Below are 23,473 nucleotides of genomic sequence, written 5' to 3'. Positions count from 1 at the left end.
AATCCTCATCTGAATTAACTTCCTTGAAACATTAGGATTGACGATCTTGTGCCATGGAACTTGAGTTCTCCACGAATGGTTGTAAATTCCCGAGAAGGTTTCCTGTCTGACCTATCTTCACTCAAATAATCATAACTTTCTCCAGAAGTATCGAAATTGAGATCCGTAAAATTCTACAGAAAGTAGACATCTGTAGCTTTCCATAAATATAAGGCTCATTGTCTGATTCGATCCGAGAATTTCCCAGTAATTCGGTAAAGTTGGATATTTTGCACAGGCAGATTCCCAGTCTCAGATTGCACATTGCCTTTCAATCCTACTTAGCTCATTTTAGCTTATTTTCTTCTTTCTACGAAACAAACCTACAAAAACACTAAAAAATATAAATGAATCATAAATAAAGAGAACTAAACATAAAAACCAAGATTAAGAGACATAGAAATATAGGAAAATATGAGCACATCAGTTATCACTACTTGAAATGTGTCATTCGAAGAAACATTTGGTATAGCATAATTATCATCTGGATCTTGATTATCTTCGATAGACAACCTAATCAAATTATACTATGTTATATAGTGGTTGATGAAAAATTAGAAAAAGAAAAAAAAAACAAATTGAATAGAGAGAGAAAACCCCTATAGTTACCGTTCTCCGTCCGGCGGCATGTTCTGGTGACGCTGTCATCAGACGAGTTTGCTGCAAAGGCCTCTTCGGCTGTATTGGCTTAGGGTGCGGTTCTAAATCCTACCTCTATTCAGAATGATGGCAAGGAAGGTGGTGGAGTGTAGCGAGGTTTTATGGCAGTTTGGCTGGTCGGATAGACGGGTCGGATTGGGATCGCAGCGATGGATTGAGACTTCCGTCAAAACTGGATCGGAATGGTGTGCGGTGGGTGGCAGCGGAAGGATTGATAGGCACCATTCTCGGCCTCCTCTCTGGCTATGCGGTCGTGTGACTGTGGATGGGAGCAGAGGCTGGTTGATGCTCGAGACCATTGGGCGACAGGTGCTTGGATTCCAGATCGAAACCGATCGAATTTGGTATGGTTTTGGTCTGGGGAAGTGCGGCGCTGGCGGGGTGGAAGCATGGTTGTGGTGGCAGGCCAGGAAGACCAGTGCGGTGGTGGTGGGACGGGTGCAGAGGCAACTGTGGGCCTAGTTTATGGGCCGCAGACTTCTCCTTGCAGTCATGGATACTGTTTGGACTTGGACCAAACTTTTAGGCCCTTGCTTATTTGTTTTTTATTGTCAGGCTTTATTTTATATTTACTTTCTAGTAGTTGGTGGCTTTATGCCGTTAATAAGTATATAACTACCATTATTGGGTAGGACGAGGTAGGGTTTGTCCAGGTCGGTGCACCTTGAGTGCCGTGTTTGATCTAGGACGGCAGCGAGTCAAATGGTTGTAGCCTCCTAGTGGCATGATGAAACCAAGTGTCGCCGAAGTTATTTTTCGATAGCAATATAGTGGGAAAGTTGGTTTAAGTGTATTATGGCTTCACGTGAGCATTATCTTTCCGGTATATCGTCAAAGTTGTAAAGCAAATGGAGTAGCCAATCGTGCACTCTTTGCTAATTGGTGCGTGTTAGAATACACAGATTTAGTTGAGACTTCTGATATTATTTTGGAACGTTCTCTTCAGGTTTATTGTCATACCGGATTTTGGCACTAACCCCCCCCCCCCTGCGCGGCTATTCTAAGGTTTCATTAATGGTTATGGCTTAAGGGAGCCGTTTAGGCCCTACCTCAAAAAAAAAAAAATTATGTTATGTAATTTAACTAGATTTAAAGTAAGGGAAATGATGGAAAAGGTCACATTAGAGTGTGAAATGATAAAAAGGTCACCTAGTTTCCCACTTGATAAAAAGGTCCTCTATAAATTATTAGTAATATTAATTTAGTCCTTATTAATAATGAGATAATGTTAAAAAAAGGTCAATTTTTAATTTTTCTGATGTCCATTATGCCCTTAAACCCAAATACACGTTTATAACTCTACGTTCAAAAATTTTAGGTCTCAAATCTTTTCTCCATTTGATCAGAAATCCCAAAACAGAGACCCGATTAGAAACCCGGTAGAAGATGAAGATGAGCGTAGTCGAGGCTATCTGCAACAAGGACGACCGATACGACATCAATAAGAAGAAGGACTCTAACGTCTCTGGCGACTATGTCTTCGCTCGCCTCGATCTACTCCATCGTCGAGTCCGACATTGAAGCTGTTCTTCAGGTTCAGTCTCTTTCTCGAGAGATTCTCTAATTTGATCTCTGTTTGGTTTCTGGAAAAGCTTGTGAAGTTGAAACGTGATAATGTAATATCTGGACGTAGGTGAATGAAATTGACTAGAATTTTAGTTATTATTTGGTCCTATTTTTCAAATTGAGACTGAAATTTGAGTAATTTTGAGTAGCGACAGAGAGAAATGAGGAGCGAAAAGGTTCCCAATCCCAACTACCACCTCTCTCAAGATCTAATGCTTTCTTTGATTCAGTTTTTGCTTTATTCTGTTTGCGAAATGAAATTTTTGGATTGCTGTGTTTTTTTTGTCCGGTTTTGCTTAATTGTTCGTCTTAGATGTGTTTAGCTCAGGTTCTTGATTCTCAAATCATGAAGAATTTGATTTATAGGTTTTCTTTGATTGTAACCCTAACTTCAATTCTGAAATTTCATCTAAGAGCAGGAGACTCCGCTTCGAGCTGCTGTTAATTATGGCGAAGGTAGTATAGTAATAACTCTTTTCTTCAACTATTTCTAATGATTTCTGCTTTTCAATGTGCAATTTTGGTCAATGATTCATTAGGTTCAGTTTGTTCAATTTGTTGTTACAGTTGTGTTCTTAGCTCAGATAGTTGATTTTTGGTCATACTGTGCTTGATTCATAGTTTGGACTTCGTTTTTTATTGCTTTACTTCTCATCAAGCTTCAGATAGATCTATGAGTTTGTGAAGTTTATAGTCTCTGTTCAGATCTGGTAGTTAGCTCACTAGGAATTGCTGGCTTTAGTAGCCAGCTTTTGAATAGTAGATGTACTCTGGGAGGTTTTGATTGTTATAAAAAGTGATTGATGAGTTCATGTGATCTGATCTGATTGCAGCCTCCGAGTGTTGAGATTAATCCGCAATTCATAACATTTACGCATGTTACTATGGAGTCCAATAAGTACACATGTGTTCAGGAAACAATGCCGTAGAATAGTATTGTGATTATTGATATGAGTGTGCCGAATCAACGCCGACTCTGCACTTATGAATCCAAACTCCCAAATCCTTGCTTTGAAAGGTAGGTTTTAACTTATGACTTCGTATTGACATTGATAACTGGTCATGCTTAGCCTTTTGGTATTGATCTTAATATGCTTCTGCTTCAACTTGTTGAACCTCGGTTTACTTAATTATGAGTGCATGACTTGTAGTTGTAATTCAACTTTTTATTACAAGTGTTACATTTAGTGGAACCATCAGCAACTATTATATGCAGTTTAAGTGTTAGCATTATTTAAATTTCTGGTTTGTTCTTGCATCTAATCATTTTACATCAAATGAGTTTTGATGCGGTCAGTAGAATATACACACAGTAATTTACAAATTACAATGCTTTACATTGCCATTGTCTTTGATAAGGAATGCACCTGAAGTGCTTCGAAGTTTTATTTTCTCTAGTTGGAGTATGTTTCGGATTTCCATATTGTTTTAGTTTTCTTGAGCTAGCTAGTCCTATTAGAACAAGCAATCGACTTGGTTCAAATGTGTACAAAATCATTTAAAAACCCCATTACTAGTGGCAGCAGGAAACTCATATTCGAAACAAAATTTAAGGTCGAAAAAATGTGAATTGCAGTAACCAATTGCCTATGCATGCTTGTAAGTTTTAGATAGATTATGCAATGTACCTCTTGCATTATGTTAGCTTTGTCTTTAATGATGCTAGTGATAAGTTATGCCTCAACCAGTTCATACATTACTGCATAGTCACGTGATAGAAGTGTTGTTCCAATTATCAAATGATGATGATATTGATATATTCTCAAGTCTGATGCATGCTGCTTATTCTTTTTCAGGGATCCACTGAATGTCAAAATATTCCTCAAAATGCATAGGTCTGATTATGCTAAAAGATGGCTGAAGGAAATGCAAAAGATTGATAAGGACCACACCTTAACTCAACTTGAAACAACATGGCAAAATCTGGCTGTGGTAATTCATGAATTTTGTTCTCCCTTTATAGTTCCCTTACAGAGAAGTTATAGTCCATATTTCTAATTACACTTTCATTGTATTCAGGGTGGTTCTAAGTTACAGGAGGCATATCTCATCTTCCAAGATTTCTCTGAGAAGTCTCAGGTTACAAGCTTGATTTTGAATGGAAAGGGAAACACTGCTTCTTAAACCATGGAACAAGGCAAGTCTCATTAATTAGTTGTAGCTTAGTTAGAGATTTTGAAATGTCTACAGGTAGTAGTCAATTTGGACAAATGTAATATAATTTGCACTATACATAAGTACATGATTACAGTCTTATGGCTGAACTCAATCTGATTGGATAGATACACACTAGTATGTTGATTTGTGAGTTCAAATATTGCTGTGTGCATTATTATGGATTTAGTAATGCTCCAAATATATGAACATCTTGCTTTTCAACTAGAAAATGGCACTGAATATGCACATGTTTTCAATATTTGAGTAATATGGAGTCATTTTGTGTTTCACACAGGATGCAGAGGATCCAGAAACTCTAGCCAACCTGGTCGTATGCTATCTTCACCTTGGAAAACCACCTTCTCGTTTTGTCAGGTAAAGTTTGTTGGTAGTCATAATTATGGGGAATATCTTCACTCGGGGTATTATAATTCAGGTGTTAGCTACTGTATAACATAATAGTTAATGATTCTACTCACTGCTTTTCAGCCAATCAAGACTTGCACATCCAGACCACGTCCTCGTCAAAGGTGCCTCAGCTGTAGAAGAGAGCTTTGACAGAGCTCTTCAATCAGTTGCTTGAAATCTGAGAGATTGATTTCAGATGAGCTAATTAATGCTATTGTATACTCCTCACACCTTTTGTGACGGCTCTTCTTTTGATTTTGTAAGCTAAGAAATTAAGAATATATAAAATTTAAATGAAAATGTGTATTTGGTGACTGTTTACATGATTAGTGACTTGGTCAGTGACATATTCATGATCATGACATGGCCAGTAACTTGGCCAATGACTTGAGGTTAACGGTGATCAGTGACATGTTCATGACTGTGACATGGCCAGTGACATAGCCAGCGACTTGAGGTTAACAATGACTTGACCAGTGACTTGGTCAGTGACATGTGTATAACCTTACAAACTGTAACCTGACCAGTAACTTGGCCAATAACATAACCAGTGCCTTGAGGTTAACAGTGACCTGGCCAATAATCTTATAAACTAAGGACCTGGCCTAGCCAATGACATGTGTATAACAGTGACTTGGTCAGTGACTTGACAGTGACTTGGTCAATGACTTGACAGTGACATGGTCAGTTACTTGGTCAGTGACATGGTCAGTTACTTAAGGTTAACAGGACTTGGTCAATGACTTGACAGTGACATGGTCAGTAACTTGGTCAGTGACATGGATATAACAGTGTGTTAACCTCATGTCACAGATTATGTAACTGATCATGTAACTTACGATGTATGTAACTAAACATGTAACTGACCATGTCACTTACTTAGTGACTTGGCTACTGACCAATAACATGGTCAGTGACATGTTCATGATTGTGACATAGCTAGTGACTTGAGGTTAACAATTACTCGACCAAGACCTGGATATAATAGTGATTTGAAAATTCCAAAATATGTCAGTGACTTGGTCAATGACATGTGTATAACAGTGACATGCAATGTGATTTGGCCAGTGACATGGATATAATAGTGACTTTTGAAATCGATTTTTCTAAAGATTAAAAAAACTATCCAGATTAATAATGTTATCAATTTCAATATTAAAACAAAAGTTTCAGTCTTCATAAAATGAAAATTGGAATAAAAGAACAAAACTATATATTTGTTCAATGATTTTTTGAAACTGTACTATATTACAAGAGGATATACAGTAATCCAGTTAGAATAAAGCAGCTATCAAACATGCTATGAATGAGAAGATGATCAAGAGGCTAGGAGAACATGTTATATCTAGCCTTATACACCATGTAGTTGCAGATATGTCTGAGCATTGATCTTGAATCTCAATTACACAAGCAACCTACTCCATTTTCTTTTCTCAACTGCAGTCCAAGCACTCGATTCTGGCGTGTTAACGGTGCTATAGTAACCTGCCATTGCATTTGTGTAAACAGTAAGCCACAGCGAACCAACAAGCAAATGTTTAGGTACAAAGTACACCAAATCATACATATAACTATGTATGAGCAGAATTGAAACTAAATTTCAGATCAACATCAAAATATGCCAATCTGCATTTCTAAATTCCAGATCTACCTAAAATCACAGAGAGTAAGCATGGAAAAAATCAAATCATAATTCAGCATCAAAAGTCAATACTAATTCACAGCACAAGTCAAAACCATATGCACATTCCACATTATAAATGGAGTTTCAAGAGCTATGCTTAGATACAAACGAACCGTGTTGGAAAACCATGACAACTAATCAAAAACCTTAATGACACTAATCATCAGACTTCTCATTATTTTCAAAACACCAAGAGCTTCTCATATCATCTACAAATTCAATTGACGACATTGAAGGATTTGTTATAATTAACAGAACATGTCTTCTTAATAACTGGAGGTCTTCCTTCAATCCTAAAGATCCAATTCAAGCAAGCCAATTTAACTCAGAGGGAAAAACACTTTACTGCATAGAAATAGTATTTGGCCATAACCCAAAAGAAACTGATGTCATGGATCAGGTGAGACACTCCAAGTGAAAAAATATATATATATATTATGTACATATATTATCCCTCTTATCTTCCGATGATATAAGATGATATTCAATTACTAAAGTACTTATTCAAGTATTTGAGGATCCAGTAAAGCTACACACATAATTGATGATTCAAATGAATATAACTGATATTGAATATAGCAATGCGAAACAGGTTCCTCGTCTAACATTCACAGCAAACACTATAGTATTCAGACTCCAAATTCACAAAACTGTTGCCAATTTCCTCATCGCAGTCCTACAAAACTTAACTCCTAACATATGATACTATGATAGTAATTAGTGATCAGAAATTCACAGAGACTGAAAATCGATTTGTGCATCGCAACTGAAATGCCAAAAAACCCTAACAAAGCAACACCAAAGTAAATAAAAAGTAAAATGCAACTTCATCCCTTCAAAACGAAAAAAACTAACTCTTTCGAAATGATCCATACGATCATCTCTACTAACATGAAAATTAGTGATCGGAAACTCGATTGTGCAAGTTTGCTACTGAAAACGGCAAAGTGAAACTTCAAAACGAAAGAATCGAACCGATCGTCGGAATGCGCAAAAACTAACCCGATCAAACCAATTTTCGGCCACAATTACAGTTCATTTTTTCTTCAATAGTAAAACCTACACTTACCTTGATGGTGAGGTCGAGAGGGAGAGCCCAGGCGATGGAGTTGTGCTTGGAGGCTCGTCATCTCGCCGAGCGCTTACCGGCCTTGAGGAGCACCGATCCCAACTGCAGGGCGCGATCAATGAGCTTGGTCTGATCGGCGTCGGAGTCGAGGATCCGCTCGAATGAGAGATCGATGGCAAAGGGCGGCGAGTCGGAGAAGTCGAGGAAGATCTCGAGGAGGTGGTCGCGGTCAAGGAGGTTGACGTGGTAAGGGTTTGGAGAGAGAGAGAGAGTGAAATTTTGGTAAAGGTCCGAGTCCGAATGGATAACAGGGAGAGAGAGAGAGAGAGATATCTGCCGATGACAGCTTTGGTAATTATGCTTAATTTGAGTGGCAGGTTGTAAAGAGGTGACCTTAATTATCATGGGGACATTTGTGTGTTCTGGATTATAATAAAACACTTCAAAATGACCTCTTTTATCATTGGTCCTTTAAAGTAATAAATATTCATTTATCGACATAATAATTTTTTGTAGACTCAGCGTTATGAGTTTCGGGAATAATTATTGTAAAATTGACCTTAATACTAATTTTCTATTAGAAACAGCTGTCGGCCACTTTTTTTTTTTGCCCTTATCCGAGATAATAAAAATTCTGTACTAGTAGACACAAGGCCCAACTTCACAACAGAAATGGGCCTGCTCCAAACAAAGCAACAGAAAACCAACTTGAGAACCGACATAAACATAAAACATTGGGCCCAGAGTTGGGAGCCCGAACAACAAAGGGAACGTTCCATCATATTTCACTAATTTTACGATTGATACCTCACTTTAGAGCCAACTCATACTCCTTCCTGTCCACAAGTGACAAGTAGGGGTGGGTTCGTGAAACCGAAAACCGAAAAAAACCGAGCCGAAAGCCGAACCGAAGCCGAAAAACACCGAACCGAACAAAAACCGCACCGAAATGAAAAAACTGAACCGAACCGAACCGGTTCGGTTCGGTTTTCGGTTTTAGCATGTCAAAAACCGAACTGAACCGAAAAAAACCGAAACTGCTCAAAACGACGTCGTTTTGACTTTAGGGTTTCTGACTTAAGCCTTTTCCGCGACCTTTAGTCATTTCAGTCTCGTCTCTCACCCTCTCTTTCTTCTCTTCTCTGGGCCGCCTCTCTTTCTTCTCTTCTCTGTCAATTTCTCTTCATCAAGAAGGACTAGATCGATGTCCAAGGAGCAGATCGGGTTGATGAGTCATCGGGTTTCATTTGAAATCCAAGTATGGTGCCATGGTGGTTGACGTCTGAGCACGACCTTCGCCGCCGCCGAAAGAAGAACCAAATGGATTTATTTTCTGAGATTTTGGGTATGACGATGCATGAAGACTCGTGCTTGATCAGGATCTCAATGGGGTGAGCTTTACACACTGCTATTACTACTTCGCCTATCTTTGTTTGTTTTTTTTTTTTTGAATCTTTGTTATCTAGTTTTGATGTGATTGTTTTTTGTTTCACTCTTGCTTGAGTGTGGAGTTGATATTAATCTCAGGAACTATCAAAAGCAAAGCAAAGCTATGTCCGATGCTCTCGGTCAATTCTCAGGTAATCAATATTCCCAAAACCTTTTCTCTTTTCTGATGACGACAAGGTTATAATATGGACGAAATTAGCTTGGTGACTAAAGATTTGATCTTTTTGTAAATTGGTTCATGTGCTTCTTACAGTACCCAACTTTTAACTTTAGATCTGGCTTTCATTTATTTTTTGTTTGATCTGATATGTTTTGGCTTTCATTGCTGGTTCAAGATCTATTGTCAGATTATTGCTTTGTTAAGATGATTAACAGTATCTATACTCATGGAAATGAACTTCAAGTCTTTGAATAATAAATGATGATGGCAGTAGTGAATAATAAATCAAGTCTTTGTATAGTCTTTGTAAGCACTAAGCAGTGATGTATACTATATTTATAGTTTGATGTATTCATTGTTGTTGGTGTTATAGTTTGATGTATTCATTGCTGTTGGTGTTGTAGGGAAGAAGCCCGTAGGGCTGGATTGCACCAGCTGGCTTTTTGTGGTTCGTGAGGTACTGAGGTATGAGTTCTGATACAGGATTACTCATAAGGTTTTTTGTTCTGATCCTAGTGTGGCTTTTTGTCCTCTTGTAATATATAGGAAATTTTGTTGATCGTCTCCTGCATATTCTTATTTGCATGGCTGCACTGATGTGCTTATTATTCTTATTTGCATGGATGCACTGATGTGCTTATTTATGTAGTATATTATGCATATATTGTGATTTTGAGTTTTTGACCACCGTTGTGCAATGTTGTGTGTTTGTGTAGATTTGACCTTTATGGGAAAGACTACTTCATTGTCATGAATGCTTCAGAGATCACTGACAAACTTGGTCTCCACACTTTCGTCAACGCCAATGGTACTTTGATTAATACTTATACCCCCCCCCCCCCCCCCCCCCCCCTCCTTTTCCATATATGTGCACACGATGAAATAAAAAGCATACAGATCGCGAGGGCTGCAGTTTCTGCTTACTGGATGTTGTCCTATTTGAGTGCATGCCTTGGGTGGGGTTTCAACCATGTCCAGCTTCCAACCACTAATGAATTTTATAGTGTATGTGTGATTCCAGAAAGCGAATTTGTAGATATGTTGTAATTGACGTTCATCTTATAAATCTGAAACTGTGTATTTAGGTTGGGGTTGCAGAATAAAATGTAGGACTTGATCTATTGCTTGAACATGTCACAATCTGAAGCTAATTGATCACCCTTTCTCTTTCATCCGTTTTACTGTCCAGCTCTTTGATCTCCCTTCCTTTTTTATTGTTGCTAGGCTGGGAAAGCTATGTTTGGCTGTTCTGAGGGCAGGAGGTATGTATATCTTAGTCAATTGTTTAAAACTGCGTTTGTGTTGTGGCTCATATTTGGCATAGCTAGCTGTTCAGATGATTCTTTACTGGAGTTGGAAAATATGTGTTCATTTTACTTGGGTGTTGTTTTGCTGACCTTCAGTTATTAATTTCTGTTTGCAGGTGATATTGGGGAAGAATGGTGTGGTGAATGTTTTGGAATTGGGTCCTCTCTCAAGACTTTGAGAAGGAAGGATTTGAATTATTGAAGCCTGGCATTGGAACCATTCTTATACCCATCTAAATTTTGCTCGTGTTGGTGTTGTATTTTTATTGCTGCTGTTTTTATTGTCTTAATGTTGTATTTTTATCGGAGAGTAGGACGAAAGTTGTTCTTATCGGAGTAGGCTCTAATAGGACCAAACGAAAGCCGTTATTATCGGAGTAGGCCCTAATAGGACCAAATGATGCGTCAATAAGAGTAAAAAGAAGCTCTTAGGTAAATAAATATTTATAGAAAATCATTTTTATTTATAAAAATAAAATTTAAAAAAAAAAAAAAAACCGATTTGACCCGAACCGGACCGAACCGAACCGGTCGGTTCGGTTTCCGGTTTTGGATTCTCAAAATAAAAAAACCGAACCGAACCGAACCGAGTACATATTCGGTTCGGTTCTCGGTTTAGGGTGAAAACCGAACCGAAACAAACCGAACCCACCCCTAGTGACAAGCCTGGTTCAAAAGGTGCAAATGACCACTTCTGCATAGACAGACTCAATTCCCTTTTTCCTGAGCTCAGCCAGCATTGCTGAACCTACGAACTAAGCAACTGCTGTGGATTGGTACTCCCTCTGTAGCTAATTAACCTCATCTGCATTCTAAATCTATGGTTCTGAATTCTTTCGAATATTAGTCCCAAGATAGAAGTCCCAATGCCACTGATAAGCGGTGTGGACAAGTATTATTACTAATTTTTTTTTTTTGATCGGGTTAGTTATTAGTAACTCACACACCCATGCAGTAGTATCCTAGCGCCAGGACACCTGCACCGACATTGCGGCGAAAGCCTGGCAAAGCCAGACTAATCCACTGCACCGCAGACGCACGAACCCAAAGGGTCCCTCAAATCTGCTGGCCACGGGATGGAGCTGGGATTCGAATGCTAGACCTGGGGGTTCCAGACTAGGCCATTCGACCAACACACCACACCACGTGGTTAAGTATTATTACTAATTGATGAGAACAAAGTGTAGTGATTAAACTTTCCCGTTAGACAAGGTGTAATTGATTAGAAAAATTTCCAAAAAAAAAAAAAAATTATTCCTTGGCATTTCCAAAAAGTGCCAGATTTATTCCTTCTAGCAATAGGATCCTCTCTCTTGTGTAAGACGATTGGTTTTCTCAGCCAATTGGATTATAACTGGTGCCTATAAAAAGGGATAGTGGTACCAAGGATGCAAAACTTTCCTTTCTCTTCCTCACTCTCTATGTGACTCGAAACCCAGAAGCAATGGCTTCTTCTAAGCAGGTTCAGGTCACAGCTTGTATTCTATGGCTTCTGTTCCTCACACTTCCATGTTCTTCTTCCACTGAATCACTCTATCAGCATTCTTTGGTTGTTGGTGAAAATGCTACTTTAGGATTGTCTCATGGTATGCCAGTCGGAAAATCTCCCGGTTCTAAGCCTGGCGCTTCGGTGTTGTGTGAACGTACTAGTTCTTATCTATGGATTGTCAAGGCTTAAACATCTGGATAAGTTTGCCAATACAGTGAAGGTGAAGATATCAACAACATCAAGATTTCAGACTTTTGAGGTTTGTTTCCATAGAAATACGTCCCGTGGGATAGGAATGTGCCCTGACAGCCAGTGGGAGAAAGTTTCCAAGGGGTCCTGGTCTGGGTCCATGTCACCTTTTGAGCACAAACTCTTGGATATACGAACAGCTGGTTCATCCTTACAGAATTTTGAAGTGTTCATTAACGAAGAATTTTTCTTATCTCGCTTAATATTTTTTGTATCTGGCATAGTCCTGACTCCTGATGACCTTGGCGCCTTATCTGAGCAACTCATTAGTGTTTTATTACAGCAGCGGAATGGCAATAGGGGTGGTTCTTGTAATATTGATTTTCCTTCTTCAGGTAATGAAGCTTCTCCCAACTGGTCTGAAGAATTCACTTGCAATTTTCGTCTTGTCATCTGTGGTTGGTTTGGGATCTTTTCTCCTCCGCTACATCCCAGGACTACTAAGTTCAGTACTCACAGAGCTTGGAATTAGTGAGGATATGTATAATGTTTTGGCCATATTTCTTCTGGCTTTTGTTTTTCTGGCTGGAGCATGGTTGGGATTCTGGACAGTTCGTAAAATGGCCTTGAACGAAGATGGATCAATTGATTCTAGCACATCTCTGTTTGTTTTGTGGACCATTCGCTTCGTAGCTGTTATTTTTCTTTCACAGAGTTCCAGCGATCAACTACTGGCAGCAGGAGCTATAATGGTACCTTTAGTCCCTTTTATAGTGAGGAAAATTGCCATTATACTCGGAACTTTAGTCCCTTTAATCAGGAAAATCACTATATCCTTTGGACCTATAGTCGTTTTCATAGCGAGGACATTCACTATAGTATGTGGATGCATAATCTCTTCAGCAAGGGAAATCTTTAGATGGATCCGTGGTCGTCACATGTACAGGAAATTGTTGAGATCACCCAAAAAGAAGAGCAGAAGATTAGAGATTCCTGATTCTTCACCTTCTGAATGTGCTCCTAATGAAGTCGTTAACGAGTTTCAGAGCAATGAGGACTATAAGCTACCGAGGCCTGGTTCCAGAAACTCTACCTCGTCTTCACGCATTTCACCTGGCCTAGGTTCTAAAAGTGCATCACCATCAGATGGAAGGTTATATCCTTCTTACATCCACACTACACCTGAAAGGAGAGCAATGACAAAACATGAGTGGGACAGTCTCACTAGACACAACAGAGAAGGCCTTGGAAGAACTTGCTTCTTCTCCTGATTTTGGCAAATGGGTTGTTGCAAATGCAGATAGAATCAGCGTAACCCCCCTTAGTTTGCGAGGTCGTCACCCGACAAGAAATAGGACACAAACTGTGCGTTTAAATCTCTGACTTTTGTGCACTTACATCTTTCAAACTTCATGAGCATTTCTTTTGAATTGCTTTGTTGGTTTTTTCTCGTTAAGGTTTTATACCATTCTGATTTGTTGAGGGGTTTTAAAGGTTTTGCCACGCACCAAAAAAAAAAAAATCATGTGAGTTACCCATTAGCATCTGACACATTTATACTTTTGTTAGAAGAAAGAATAATAACATTATGTCGCCAAGAATTTTTCATAGAAATAGTGTCCGCTGTTGAAAGAAACAAAGGAGGTTATTCTGGTTCTGGCATACAGTCCAAAGAGAAAAACAATGAGTTCTTAATCGGAAACACCAGAGAAATCTCCAACAAACGGAAGCCATGAGAAGGCTCATAAATTTCTCACATGACATATTTTCTCATGTTCAACCTCATTATTACTTATGGAGCAGTACATAAATTTCTGAATCATAACGTTTGATCACTTTACTAGAGGGAAGAATTTTCTTCAATGGCATCGTTGTGGGGCTCGATTCATTTCGAAACCTTAGGGGTGCAAAAGGGATACAGAATATATAGCTATGGGAAATGGACTTGTAAGTTGTAACAACTGAAGGTAAAAAAAATGGGACAAATTGCGAAAGCTGCAGGGCAACTCTGTCTTCCATGGAGAGAGGTTAAAAGTAACAGCTGTTTTAATTGGTAATTCTTGCAACAGAGTCAGTCTAACTTCAGAACTTACATAACTACCCAATGGAGAGATTCCCAGCCGACTTGCTCTAACTATGACAAATCCTAAAGATCGATCAATAATGCATCGAGTTTCACACCAAAAAGGAAAAAAACAGATGCATTAGTTTTTTTCTCTTGGGATCGTAGTAAAGGCTTGTAATATATTAGTTTAGGGTCATACTCATGGGATGTGATTCTGTGAACCAAATGGAATCTATTAGTTTGTAATATATCAGTTTGTCTCATAGTCCGTAGCCTGCCTTGAGTATCAAAAATTAATAATTATTAGTTAAGAGAAGCAAAGTTAAATAGTGGACTGAACCAGAGAAAAAGAAAAACACAGTTCAATTAACCGGCCAGAATCATGATCTTAAGCATTCTGTGTGTGTTGCTTCTCTTAGCTCTGATCAAGGCCTTTCACAAACTATGGTGGACTCCGACTCGCATTCAGAATCTGATGCGTCTGCAGGGAATCAAAGGTCCTTCTTACAGACTTCACCATGGAAACACCAAAGAGATCATGAACATGCAAAATGAAGCGCTGAGCAGGCCCATAAATGTATCACATGATATCTATTCTCATGTTCAACCTCATATTCATGAATGGACCAAGAGATATGGTATTACAAACTCTAAACTCAAGTATGGTTTCTAATTTAACTTTGGCCAAAGATTTAACTTGGTCATTGGTGCCACGCAGGGAAGAATTTTCTTCAATGGTATGGTCTTCAACCTGTTTTGGTTGTTACAGAACCCGAGTTGTGCAAAGAGATCCTCAACAACAAAGATGGAGTTTATCCGAAACAGAAGCCACCTGAAATTGTGAAGAAGCTATTAGGAGATAGCATATCCATGACAGAAGGTGAAAAATGGGTAAAGTTGAGAAAGGTGTCTAACCATGCCTTCCATGGAGACAGCTTAAAAGTAAGTATTAACTGCGTGCAGTTTGCTAAAATGTGTGTATAAGAAAGAGGGTGATTAAACTTGCTAATAATTGCATGATGGTACTGTGTTACTAGAATATGTTTGCAGACATGAAAGCTAGTGCTGAGACGATGGTAGAAAGTTGGAAAGTTCATGAAGGAAAAGAGATTGATGTGTTTGAAGAATTTCGGTTGTACACTTCTGAAGTGATTTCAAGGACAGCATTTGGCAGCAGCTACTTAGAAGGCAAGACCATTTTTGACAAGTTGTCGAAGTTATACGGCATAATATTCAGAAATCTTCTCAAAATCAGGATTCCTGGCATGAGGTGACTAGCTAGTTTCTGAATTTTATCCAAGAATAGATCTTTGCGTTTAGTTATTGCATATACTTTGATGGCAATATATGTCAGGGGTCATGACCACTCTTATGTTTAGTTTTTGACTCCAAAATTGCAGCAAGGTTTTTAGAACCAGTGATGACATTGAATCGGACGAGCTTGAGAAAGGAATACGCAACTCCATATTGGAAATTGTTAAGAAAAGAGAAATGGAGGCTACCATTGGAGAAGACAACAGCTTTGGGAATGATTTTCTAGGATTGCTTTTAGAGGCTCATCATGGTTCCAATGACAAGCAGCGGATTTCGATTGACGAGTTGGTTGAGGAATGCAGGACTTTTTACTTTGCTGGACAAGAGACTACTAATTCTATACTTTCATGGATTATCCTTCTTCTGGCACAGCACCCTGATTGGCAAGAGGAAGCAAGAAAAGAGGTGCTACAGTTGTTTGGCAAGCAGACTCCAAATTACGATGGCCTTGCCAAACTCAAAACAGTAAGAACGCTTGTAACTCAATTAATATATGCTTGTCTAATTGGCAGAAATTAATGTTCAATTAAGTTTGAAAGTAATCTTCATTTTTGCTGACAGTGCGTTGTTTATTTCTGTGGATGCAGATGAGTATGATTATCAATGAGACTCTAAGGTTATATCCTCCTGCTCCTTTGCTTGTAAGGAAAGTTGCAAGGGAAGTCAGACTGGGAAAACTCCTAGTTCCTGCTAATATGGAGTTGCTTGTCCCACCTCTAGCACTTCACCATGAAACCCAGTTCTGGGGACAAGATGTGGGATTGTTCAAGCCAGAGCGATTCTCTGAAGGGGTTGCTAAGGCTACAAACGATAACATGGCCGCATTCATGCCCTTTGGAATGGGACCTAGAATGTGTGTCGGATTCAACTTTGCTGCCACTGAAGCAAAGATTGCTCTGTCAATGATTCTCCAACGCTACTCATTTACCCTTTCCCCGGGTTATGTCCACTCGCCTTGTCCGTTTCTTACCGTTCGGCCACAACATGGAGTTCAAGTAATACTACACTCACTCTGAGCTGTGAACACTCCCCAATCAAATCTTGCAAATCTTGCAGTGGACTTGTTGGATATGCTAGCTCTTATAACACTGCAACTGCTAACAGGATTGTGAAGAATCGAAATTGTGCTTCAACACCACCTCCAAATCTAAATCAATAGAACATTACATGTATGAGTTACTGTATGTAATCCATCAGTAGTGTGTCACTGCCAAAGTGCCAATACATGTTTTAACACTTCTTGGTTTGCTTAAGGGTTGAGATTTTCATCGTGTCGAGGTGATTCCAAGTTATTTTGTTGTGTCATATATATTGGTATATGTTTTCTGTAAGAGAGATTATCACAAATGGTCACTGAATTATTACATGTTTGACACGTTGGTCACTCAACTTTTGGAAATATCACTTTAGTCACTCAACTTACACATCGTCTATCACTTTAGTCACTACTGTTAGATTTACTGTTACAAATCCTTAATTTGAGGGCAAATTTGTCTAATCACTATAGGAAAAAAAAATCTAAATTATTCGTGGTCTTTGAGCTTGTTCAAAAAGAAGAAAAAGCATGGCTGATATGATTGATTTCCCACTCTCCTATTTGAATCTCAGAATCTCAATTTGCTTATCAATGAACCATGCTAGCTAGGGCTGCATCACCAATTTCACAAGCCCTAAAACTCCATCTCCTACCCTAACATCTCCGACCTCGAGTCCATTCAAATCGACGATGGTCAGCCCCAGTTGATCAAACCCCAGCAATCATCCTCATCCTCAGGCCTCCTCAACCAGATGCCCCACCTCTCCGACCCCAAAGTCATTGTCTCCATGACCCGCGCCATCTCCGACATCGCCCAGACCCGCTCCGTCCTCAACGCCCTCGGCGACCATCCCGACCACGAGGCCGTCGACACCGCCAAGGCCAAGCTCGCCCACATCGAGCCCACTCTCTCCAAGAAGCTCGAGGACCTCGTTCTCTCCCCCCGCCCCATCCGACGTCGACCGCTTCCAGTGGCAGGCCCACCTCGACGAGCGCGAGCAGGAGTGCCGCGACTCTGCCGAGAAAGAGAAGCGAGACTGCAAGGCCATTCTCCAGCTCGAAGAGCTCCACGCCTCCTACGAGAAGCTTCTCAAGGACGCCGAGGACAGGCTCAACAAGATTTATCGCTCCGCCGAGGACGAATCAGATCTGATAATTTGATTTAATGATCACGAAAGGGTTTCTGAAAATTTTGTCCATGACTCCATGCGCAGATCAAAGAGACATGGAAGGGAAAGAAACAATTAAAAAGCAAAAAAAGAAAAAGTGACAAAAAAAAAGTTTAATTTTTGAGTAATTTGACTAAAATATCCTTGAAATAATGTATAATTTACGAGATTTTAATGGATAAAATAAACAGAAATAAACCAAATGACTAAAGTGATAGATGATATCTAACTTGAGTGACTAAAGTGATATTTTCAAAAGTTGAGTGACTAAAGTGTCGAATGGATCATAGTTCAGTGACTATTTGTGATATTCTCTCTTTCTGTAAAGACTGAAACAGTAAGGGATCCATCAAGCACACTAAATAAGCTAAATTAACAGGTTGTACGGAACCATACCAGTTTTGGGCAAGGGAGATTCTAACTATAATGCCTAGAAATCCTTGGTTTCTTGAAGATTGTTTCTTATTTTCTCCTAGAAGTATCCATCACCTAGATAGAAGATCCCAGCTTTTATGCGTTTTGTGTGCAAAAATTGACTGTCTAAACAGAAAAATGCATGAGCAGTTTCACAAATTTGTTATTTCAACAAAAAGGATTTAGGATTAGATTTTTCAAGAACGTCAAATTTACCAGATATAGATCTATTTGTACCAGCCGTGGGCAGAGCCTCTTTTTTTTATTTTGGGGCAATTTTAGGCAAAATGTGAGTCCTTTTTTATTTTATGAGAGACTGATCATGACACATTTTTTTTTTTTTTTTTGAGACTTTTATCTATGACAAGCATATCTGTAGAAGCAAGACCCGTGTTGCCCATGGATTTATGGCGCAAGTATATAAGAAATTATTGGTATGTAAACATCTTTTATTGTTAAAAAACATCTTTTCATTAAAAAAAAATCCATAAAAAATTTTCAAATAAATAAAAACTCCAGCCCAGTGTAAACAACTAAACATAACCGTTTTTTTTTTTTTTTTGAATAATGGAAATCCATTGATAATAATCTCATGCCAAGAAGGCCATTACATACCCATCCGCTGACACATAACAATGGCCAGACAAGAATTCGTGGAGGAGCCACAGTGACACATAGGATAGACCAACTATATTTGAACTTATCGCTCACTTATTTAAAGTGAGCCTATAACTATGAACAAATCTCGCATAGTAATAGGCTAGTTTAAAAAAAAAAAACTAATTAAAAAATGGGTATAAAACCCACTGCTCATTCTGGACCCAAGAGAGCCCGGCCCAGAACTTGATCGTAGTGCTGCAGTCACAGCCCGCGGCCCAAGGAGCCCAAGAAACCACCAGCATGCTATCCCTTGCCCCAGAGTCGCCGACGGCCATTCACCCCCCCTTGATTTGCCCACTGCCATAATCGACGGTAAGTTCGCCGTCCTGCCCGTCAAAGCCAACAAGAGCTGAGTTCGGCTAGGAGTCAAATCACGGCACCCTTGCCTCACTAATCTAGGTGTCCAGATGCAGCTATGAACCTGATCCCATGATTTGCCGCCAATAGCCCGCTCTGCCGGCCGCATCAGTCCCACCGCAATAGCACGTAGTGGCGCGCCTCCATCCTTCATATTGACCTCCAGTCCGATCAGGTCAAAACTCAAGAACCCCAGATCCACACCTCCGCCATAACCAGTGGCATCGACAACTGCGTTGGCTCCACCACATACTAGCACACCGATCCCACCGATCCCAGCCATTGTAGGAGGCAACCCGGACAAGGAAATCGGGTCACCATCGTGAATGAATCGTTTCCCCTTTTCACCACCGTCCTGGCTTTCTCCAGCCCACAGTACCAGGGCCTTAGGACCACCTCCACAATAACCGATAGGGATGAGATGTTTCCAAAATAGATTAAGTGAAGGGCAAAGTCGCCCTGAGATTTGGAACCGGCTGGAGCCGCTATGCGCCTCACCGGCAAGAGGAGGCGGGGTTAGAGGCAACGCGAGAGGAGGCGCTGCTTGGGAGAATAGGGTTTGCATCTTTTTTAGACACTAAACATAACCGTTGGTTAAAACTTAAAAGAAGTAAAAAACTATCAATCCTTTTACTTGAAAAAAAGAAAATAACCAAATGCAATCAAACCTTGCCACTAGACATAGCCTCAACATATGTCTAGATGTTGATTTCAAACTTTCAATTGAAATTTGTTATTCAATTGAACACCAAAAATTGACAGTAGTAGTTGTGCTTGATAGAGATGACTCACAAAATGGGTCCGAAACCCTTTATATAGACAGGAAAAAAGGAGGGGCAAAATCATCCTTCCACAGCTGCAGGAAAAAGCGGATCTGTCACTATTCATAAGGAAAATGAACAGTGCAAGAGCTCAAATCCTGGGCTTTTATATAGTTTTTCCAACACAGTATATAACGGACTGAAAGGATGTGCTTCTCCAGGAATTACACTATCTCAATGACACAAATTACAGACCCAATCTCGAGAATTATTCCTAATCATACAATAGATTGGTTGCTGGTCAAAGGTTCTAGGATATATGTCAAGAATCTTTGTCAAGCTTTTCAGGTCTTGGCAGCAAAGTGGAAAGAAACAAATAGTTGAAGCTAGTGTGGCATAAAGATGTTACTATCGTAGTACCAAACAGATAATTGCCGCAACCTGCAACCATCCTCTCTTAATGCAGCTCCATTCACTATGCAAAGCCACAGGAGCTTGTTTCCCACAGCCAATGCAATCTCATGGCTTTGAAAACTCAAAAGGTTCAACCAATCAATAAAGAATTCCACAAAGTTGCTAGAAGACCAACCAAGCTAATAAGCAAAACTTAACAACACATCCAAATGTTTCGCCATGAGGCATTAACAGACAACTATGCTCTAATAACCTGTGATCACAAAGGCATATGTGGAACACAATACAACATACATATGCGCAACCTGTACACAATTTTGACAACTAAACTAGACAAGCTGAAACTCTATGAGTCCATGTTGCAAATCTTCTGAAAATTGGAATGGGAGGTTGTACAAGTACTGGTATATTCATCCATGCATCACTGATCGGCGATCCTTAGTCACTAGTCACTAAATCCAAACAATCACTCATACTTTGCTTCACAATAATCTTTCTATTCTCTACAATCTGTCAGACTTATCCCACTAACAGTCATGCCAGAGATCCCAAACCCAACCGAATTTCCAGAGTTCAGAGAACTACTGTTACTCATTTTCAGAACTAAACTCTAAGATGAAACATAAGGCTCAAGGCAGTCAACTCATACTCAAGGCAATGACCAATTCTGTAGACACTAGACAGACTCAATCCCATTTTTCCTGTGCTCGCCCATCATTGCTGAATCTACCAACTAAGCTGCTGTTAGTTCTCCCATATAGAAAACTCTGTATCTAAACTCAGCTGCATTTCTAAGACTTATGGTCCTGCATCCTCTCCAATAGAATTTGTAATTTCCTACTATTTATCAATGAAAACCTCATGAGCAAGGTGCAGTTAAAAGATTTGAAGAACCTACAAGCCAAGTGGCACTTTATGAACACTCTTACAAACAGATCAAGGACATGATTATCTGATAATACATCATAGGAAAAGGTATTACTAACTTATGTTCTGAACAGGTGATATAGCAGATAACTGGTCATTCGTAACAGTAAGATGAAAAAAAATTGTTTTATCTTGCTTATACGATAAGGTAAGAACTACCACGAACGAAATGTACAACAAAAAGTTCCACGACCGATGCTCAAACAACTCAAATGTTATTTCCCATATGCAGTTAGAATACTAATATTACAGAGACCTTTTGTCGACAAAAGAGATATATCTGCACTGAACAGATTTATGACTTACAAGGAACAAAAAGTACAAAAACAGGAATATTTCAGAGAAGGCAGACTAAACATCTTTTCCAAGGCTTTATTCCTTTTTCTGGATTCACTTGCCTGATTAGCCAAAAGCTACTCACTTTTGATAACTATACTCCATTCCAAATCCATTTAGTATAAACTTCCATCTCTATCATGCAATTCAATGAGTAATCCGACCTCTAGGATCAATTAATGATAAGTAGGTCAATTGACCCAACCACGTTGATCCTTTAGTCATTACTCATGATCTTAAAACAAATCCGATCGGATCTTTCACGAGCTAAAACGAATTATGAATATTGACAAAAAGAAGATCAAAGCAAAATTCATAAGGGTGTATCAAGTCACTCGTCTTCATTCAAAGTAAGATCAAACGAATCCAACATTAAACAACAGTGAAACCCTAAAAACGTCAACCCTGCGCAAATCTACAGAGCAAAAGCAAAAAAAAAAAAAAAAAAAAGGACCGTAGCATTGAAATTACCGATTGCTCCGCGCCTCCAAATAGCTCCGGATCTAGAACGATCCGTGTTAGGATCCGGAATTTAAGCTCCGCCGGTAGATCGGTGGAGGTAGAGCTTGCCGAAGACGTGGAGGGCAGTGACGAAGCCGATGAAGCAGAGGCTCATGACGAGAACGACGGTGGGGGAGATCTTCAAGCCAGGAGCGTCGTCGGTGTAGAACCTGAGCATGTTGTTTCCGGCACCAGAGCCGCCTCCGCCGCCGCCGATGCTTCCGGAGCTGGAGTTGCCGCCTCCGCCGAGACGACGGCGGCGCATTCCAGCTGTGGCGGCAGCTGAACCACGAGGAGCCATGACGCCGGGGCGTGAGGTCGTGGAAGACGACGTCGCTTGGGACTGAGATGAGCCTCGAGCCATTGTTCCGAATAGGGAGTGAGAGAGAGAGAGATAGAGAGAGAGAGAGAGAGCGAAGTGTAGAACTGTGATTAATGTGGAAATAAAATGAATGTTAGTTTTCCTTTATATAATAAATATGGATTTTTTTATTTTTTTATTTTTAAGAAAGAAAAGAAATGTCTGGTTAGTTGTTACGGTTTTATTATACCTTCCGTTAAGTCACAAAATTTCAGTGATATTAATTTGTTTCATGGGATTGGATCGGATTGGACATCATTATCAGCTTGTGTTACACTAATCTCATGTTTGGCAACAGCAAGGACTGTTTTAAATGAGACTCTAGAGTCCCAAATTCTCATAAACACCTTCTACCATAAACCCCCCAAAAACCATGGGATTATGGAAGCTCTCCTTCTCACCTTCTACTGAAAATTCTCATTCTGCTCTCCTTCTCAGCAACTTTCACCAATTCTGAGATTAAACACTATCCTTGCCCGGACGGCACGTTTGCTGCTCTGGCGGCGCACCTCTATTTCTCAACCAAGTCCATCGAACCCTTGTTCTTCCCTAACGCCTTCTACAGCCCCATCACGACCCAAAGCCTCCCTCTTTCTGACATCGGCGACCTCTACCTCCTCGACTTCGTCGGCCCACCTGGGTTTTTCCAGGAGGTCTCTGCCGAGGTCCCCAACGTCGTCGTTTTGGACCACCACAAGACGTTTGCTGCACACCTCATTTTCTATCCCCAATTGAACCCAGAATCACTGCCACAGAAGGTTGTAGCGACGGTGGCCGAATACCCAGAAATCAAATCTTCCAAAATTTTATCAAATTCAAAAACCATGTATACTAGCATGTAGAACACAAAGAGCAGATCAACTTTCATACCTTATGCACCTTAAAACATTGTCGGAGCCTCCGGAATTTGTACAGAAACTGCAGGAGAACCCAAGATTTTCGAGGTCCGATTCTCTCTCCACAACCAGCAACCAGACCAGC

General features: G+C 39.8%; 4 protein-coding genes, 1 long non-coding RNA gene and 1 pseudogene across 8 annotated transcripts; 5 read left to right on the top strand and 1 right to left on the bottom strand.

Annotated features, from left to right (window-relative positions):
• Window positions 1-2,148: 2,148 nt before the first annotated feature.
• On the top strand, window positions 2,149-5,084 carry LOC133727779 (coatomer subunit epsilon-1-like; annotated as a pseudogene).
• A 3,585-nt stretch (window positions 5,085-8,669) lies between these two features.
• On the top strand, window positions 8,670-10,759 carry LOC133727763 (uncharacterized). 4 transcript variants are annotated; one of them, XR_009855343.1, is made up of 6 exons: window positions 8,670-8,974; window positions 9,111-9,163; window positions 9,597-9,649; window positions 9,909-10,000; window positions 10,417-10,454; window positions 10,616-10,759. XR_009855343.1 is itself a non-coding variant. In XM_062155170.1 (6 exons), exons 1-5 carry the CDS (start codon window positions 8,844-8,846, stop codon window positions 10,443-10,445), a joined length of 366 nt encoding a protein of 121 aa, XP_062011154.1. In that variant the 5' UTR covers window positions 8,670-8,843; the 3' UTR covers window positions 10,446-10,454; window positions 10,616-10,759. The 4 variants fall into 4 exon arrangements, 2 of the variants coding, with proteins under 2 accessions (XP_062011154.1, XP_062011153.1); XM_062155170.1 differs by having other exon boundaries at window positions 9,597-9,657; XR_009855342.1 differs by having other exon boundaries at window positions 8,670-9,163.
• LOC133727764 (uncharacterized) lies at window positions 10,030-10,364 on the top strand. Its single transcript, XR_009855344.1, has 2 exons — window positions 10,030-10,197; window positions 10,278-10,364. It is a non-coding gene; the product is annotated as an uncharacterized LOC133727764 (long non-coding RNA).
• Window positions 10,760-11,943: 1,184 nt separating the features above from the next.
• Window positions 11,944-13,448, top strand: LOC133730502 (uncharacterized). The gene is made up of 3 exons (XM_062158080.1): window positions 11,944-12,085; window positions 12,204-12,448; window positions 12,573-13,448. The coding sequence occupies exons 1-3, from the start codon at window positions 11,944-11,946 to the stop codon at window positions 13,446-13,448; spliced, it is 1,263 nt and encodes a 420-aa protein (XP_062014064.1).
• Window positions 13,449-14,575: 1,127 nt separating this feature from the next.
• Window positions 14,576-16,827, top strand: LOC133727762 (cytochrome P450 CYP749A22-like). Its single transcript, XM_062155168.1, has 5 exons — window positions 14,576-14,880; window positions 14,961-15,184; window positions 15,280-15,512; window positions 15,643-16,021; window positions 16,144-16,827. Exons 1-5 carry the CDS (start codon window positions 14,625-14,627, stop codon window positions 16,570-16,572), a joined length of 1,521 nt encoding a protein of 506 aa, XP_062011152.1. The 5' UTR covers window positions 14,576-14,624; the 3' UTR covers window positions 16,573-16,827.
• Window positions 16,828-21,931: 5,104 nt separating this feature from the next.
• On the bottom strand, window positions 21,932-22,551 carry LOC133734301 (protein transport protein Sec61 subunit beta). Its single transcript, XM_062161920.1, has one exon. The coding sequence runs from the start codon at window positions 22,493-22,495 to the stop codon at window positions 22,163-22,165; it is 333 nt and encodes a 110-aa protein (XP_062017904.1). The 5' UTR covers window positions 22,496-22,551; the 3' UTR covers window positions 21,932-22,162.
• Window positions 22,552-23,473: the final 922 nt, after the last annotated feature.

Source organism: Rosa rugosa, chromosome 2 (assembly GCF_958449725.1).
Source record: "Rosa rugosa chromosome 2, drRosRugo1.1, whole genome shotgun sequence".
NCBI classification, from domain to species: Eukaryota; Viridiplantae; Streptophyta; class Magnoliopsida; order Rosales; family Rosaceae; genus Rosa; species Rosa rugosa.
Note: the sequence above shows the minus strand (reverse complement) of the source record. Positions and strands in the feature narration are given on the sequence as shown.

Bases quoted from the DNA above. Each gene is read 5' to 3' on its own strand.
- LOC133727763 (XM_062155169.1), top strand. From the start codon at position 8,844: ATGGTGCCATGGTGGTTGACGTCTGAGCACGACCTTCGCCGCCGCCGA. The intron at 8,975-9,110 runs GTGAGCTTTACA...TATTAATCTCAG, and splicing joins TTGATCAGGATCTCAATGGG to GAACTATCAAAAGCAAAGCA. The intron at 10,001-10,615 runs GTACTTTGATTA...TTCTGTTTGCAG, and splicing joins CACTTTCGTCAACGCCAATG to GTGATATTGGGGAAGAATGG.
- LOC133730502 (XM_062158080.1), top strand. From the start codon at position 11,944: ATGGCTTCTTCTAAGCAGGTTCAGGTCACAGCTTGTATTCTATGGCTT. The intron at 12,086-12,203 runs GTATGCCAGTCG...TTGCCAATACAG, and splicing joins TACTTTAGGATTGTCTCATG to TGAAGGTGAAGATATCAACA. The intron at 12,449-12,572 runs GTATCTGGCATA...TTCCTTCTTCAG, and splicing joins TATCTCGCTTAATATTTTTT to GTAATGAAGCTTCTCCCAAC.
- LOC133727762 (XM_062155168.1), top strand. From the start codon at position 14,625: ATGATCTTAAGCATTCTGTGTGTGTTGCTTCTCTTAGCTCTGATCAAG. The intron at 14,881-14,960 runs GTATTACAAACT...GGTGCCACGCAG, and splicing joins TGAATGGACCAAGAGATATG to GGAAGAATTTTCTTCAATGG. The intron at 15,513-15,642 runs GTGACTAGCTAG...CCAAAATTGCAG, and splicing joins ATCAGGATTCCTGGCATGAG to CAAGGTTTTTAGAACCAGTG.
- LOC133734301 (XM_062161920.1), bottom strand. From the start codon at position 22,495: ATGGCTCGAGGCTCATCTCAGTCCCAAGCGACGTCGTCTTCCACGACC.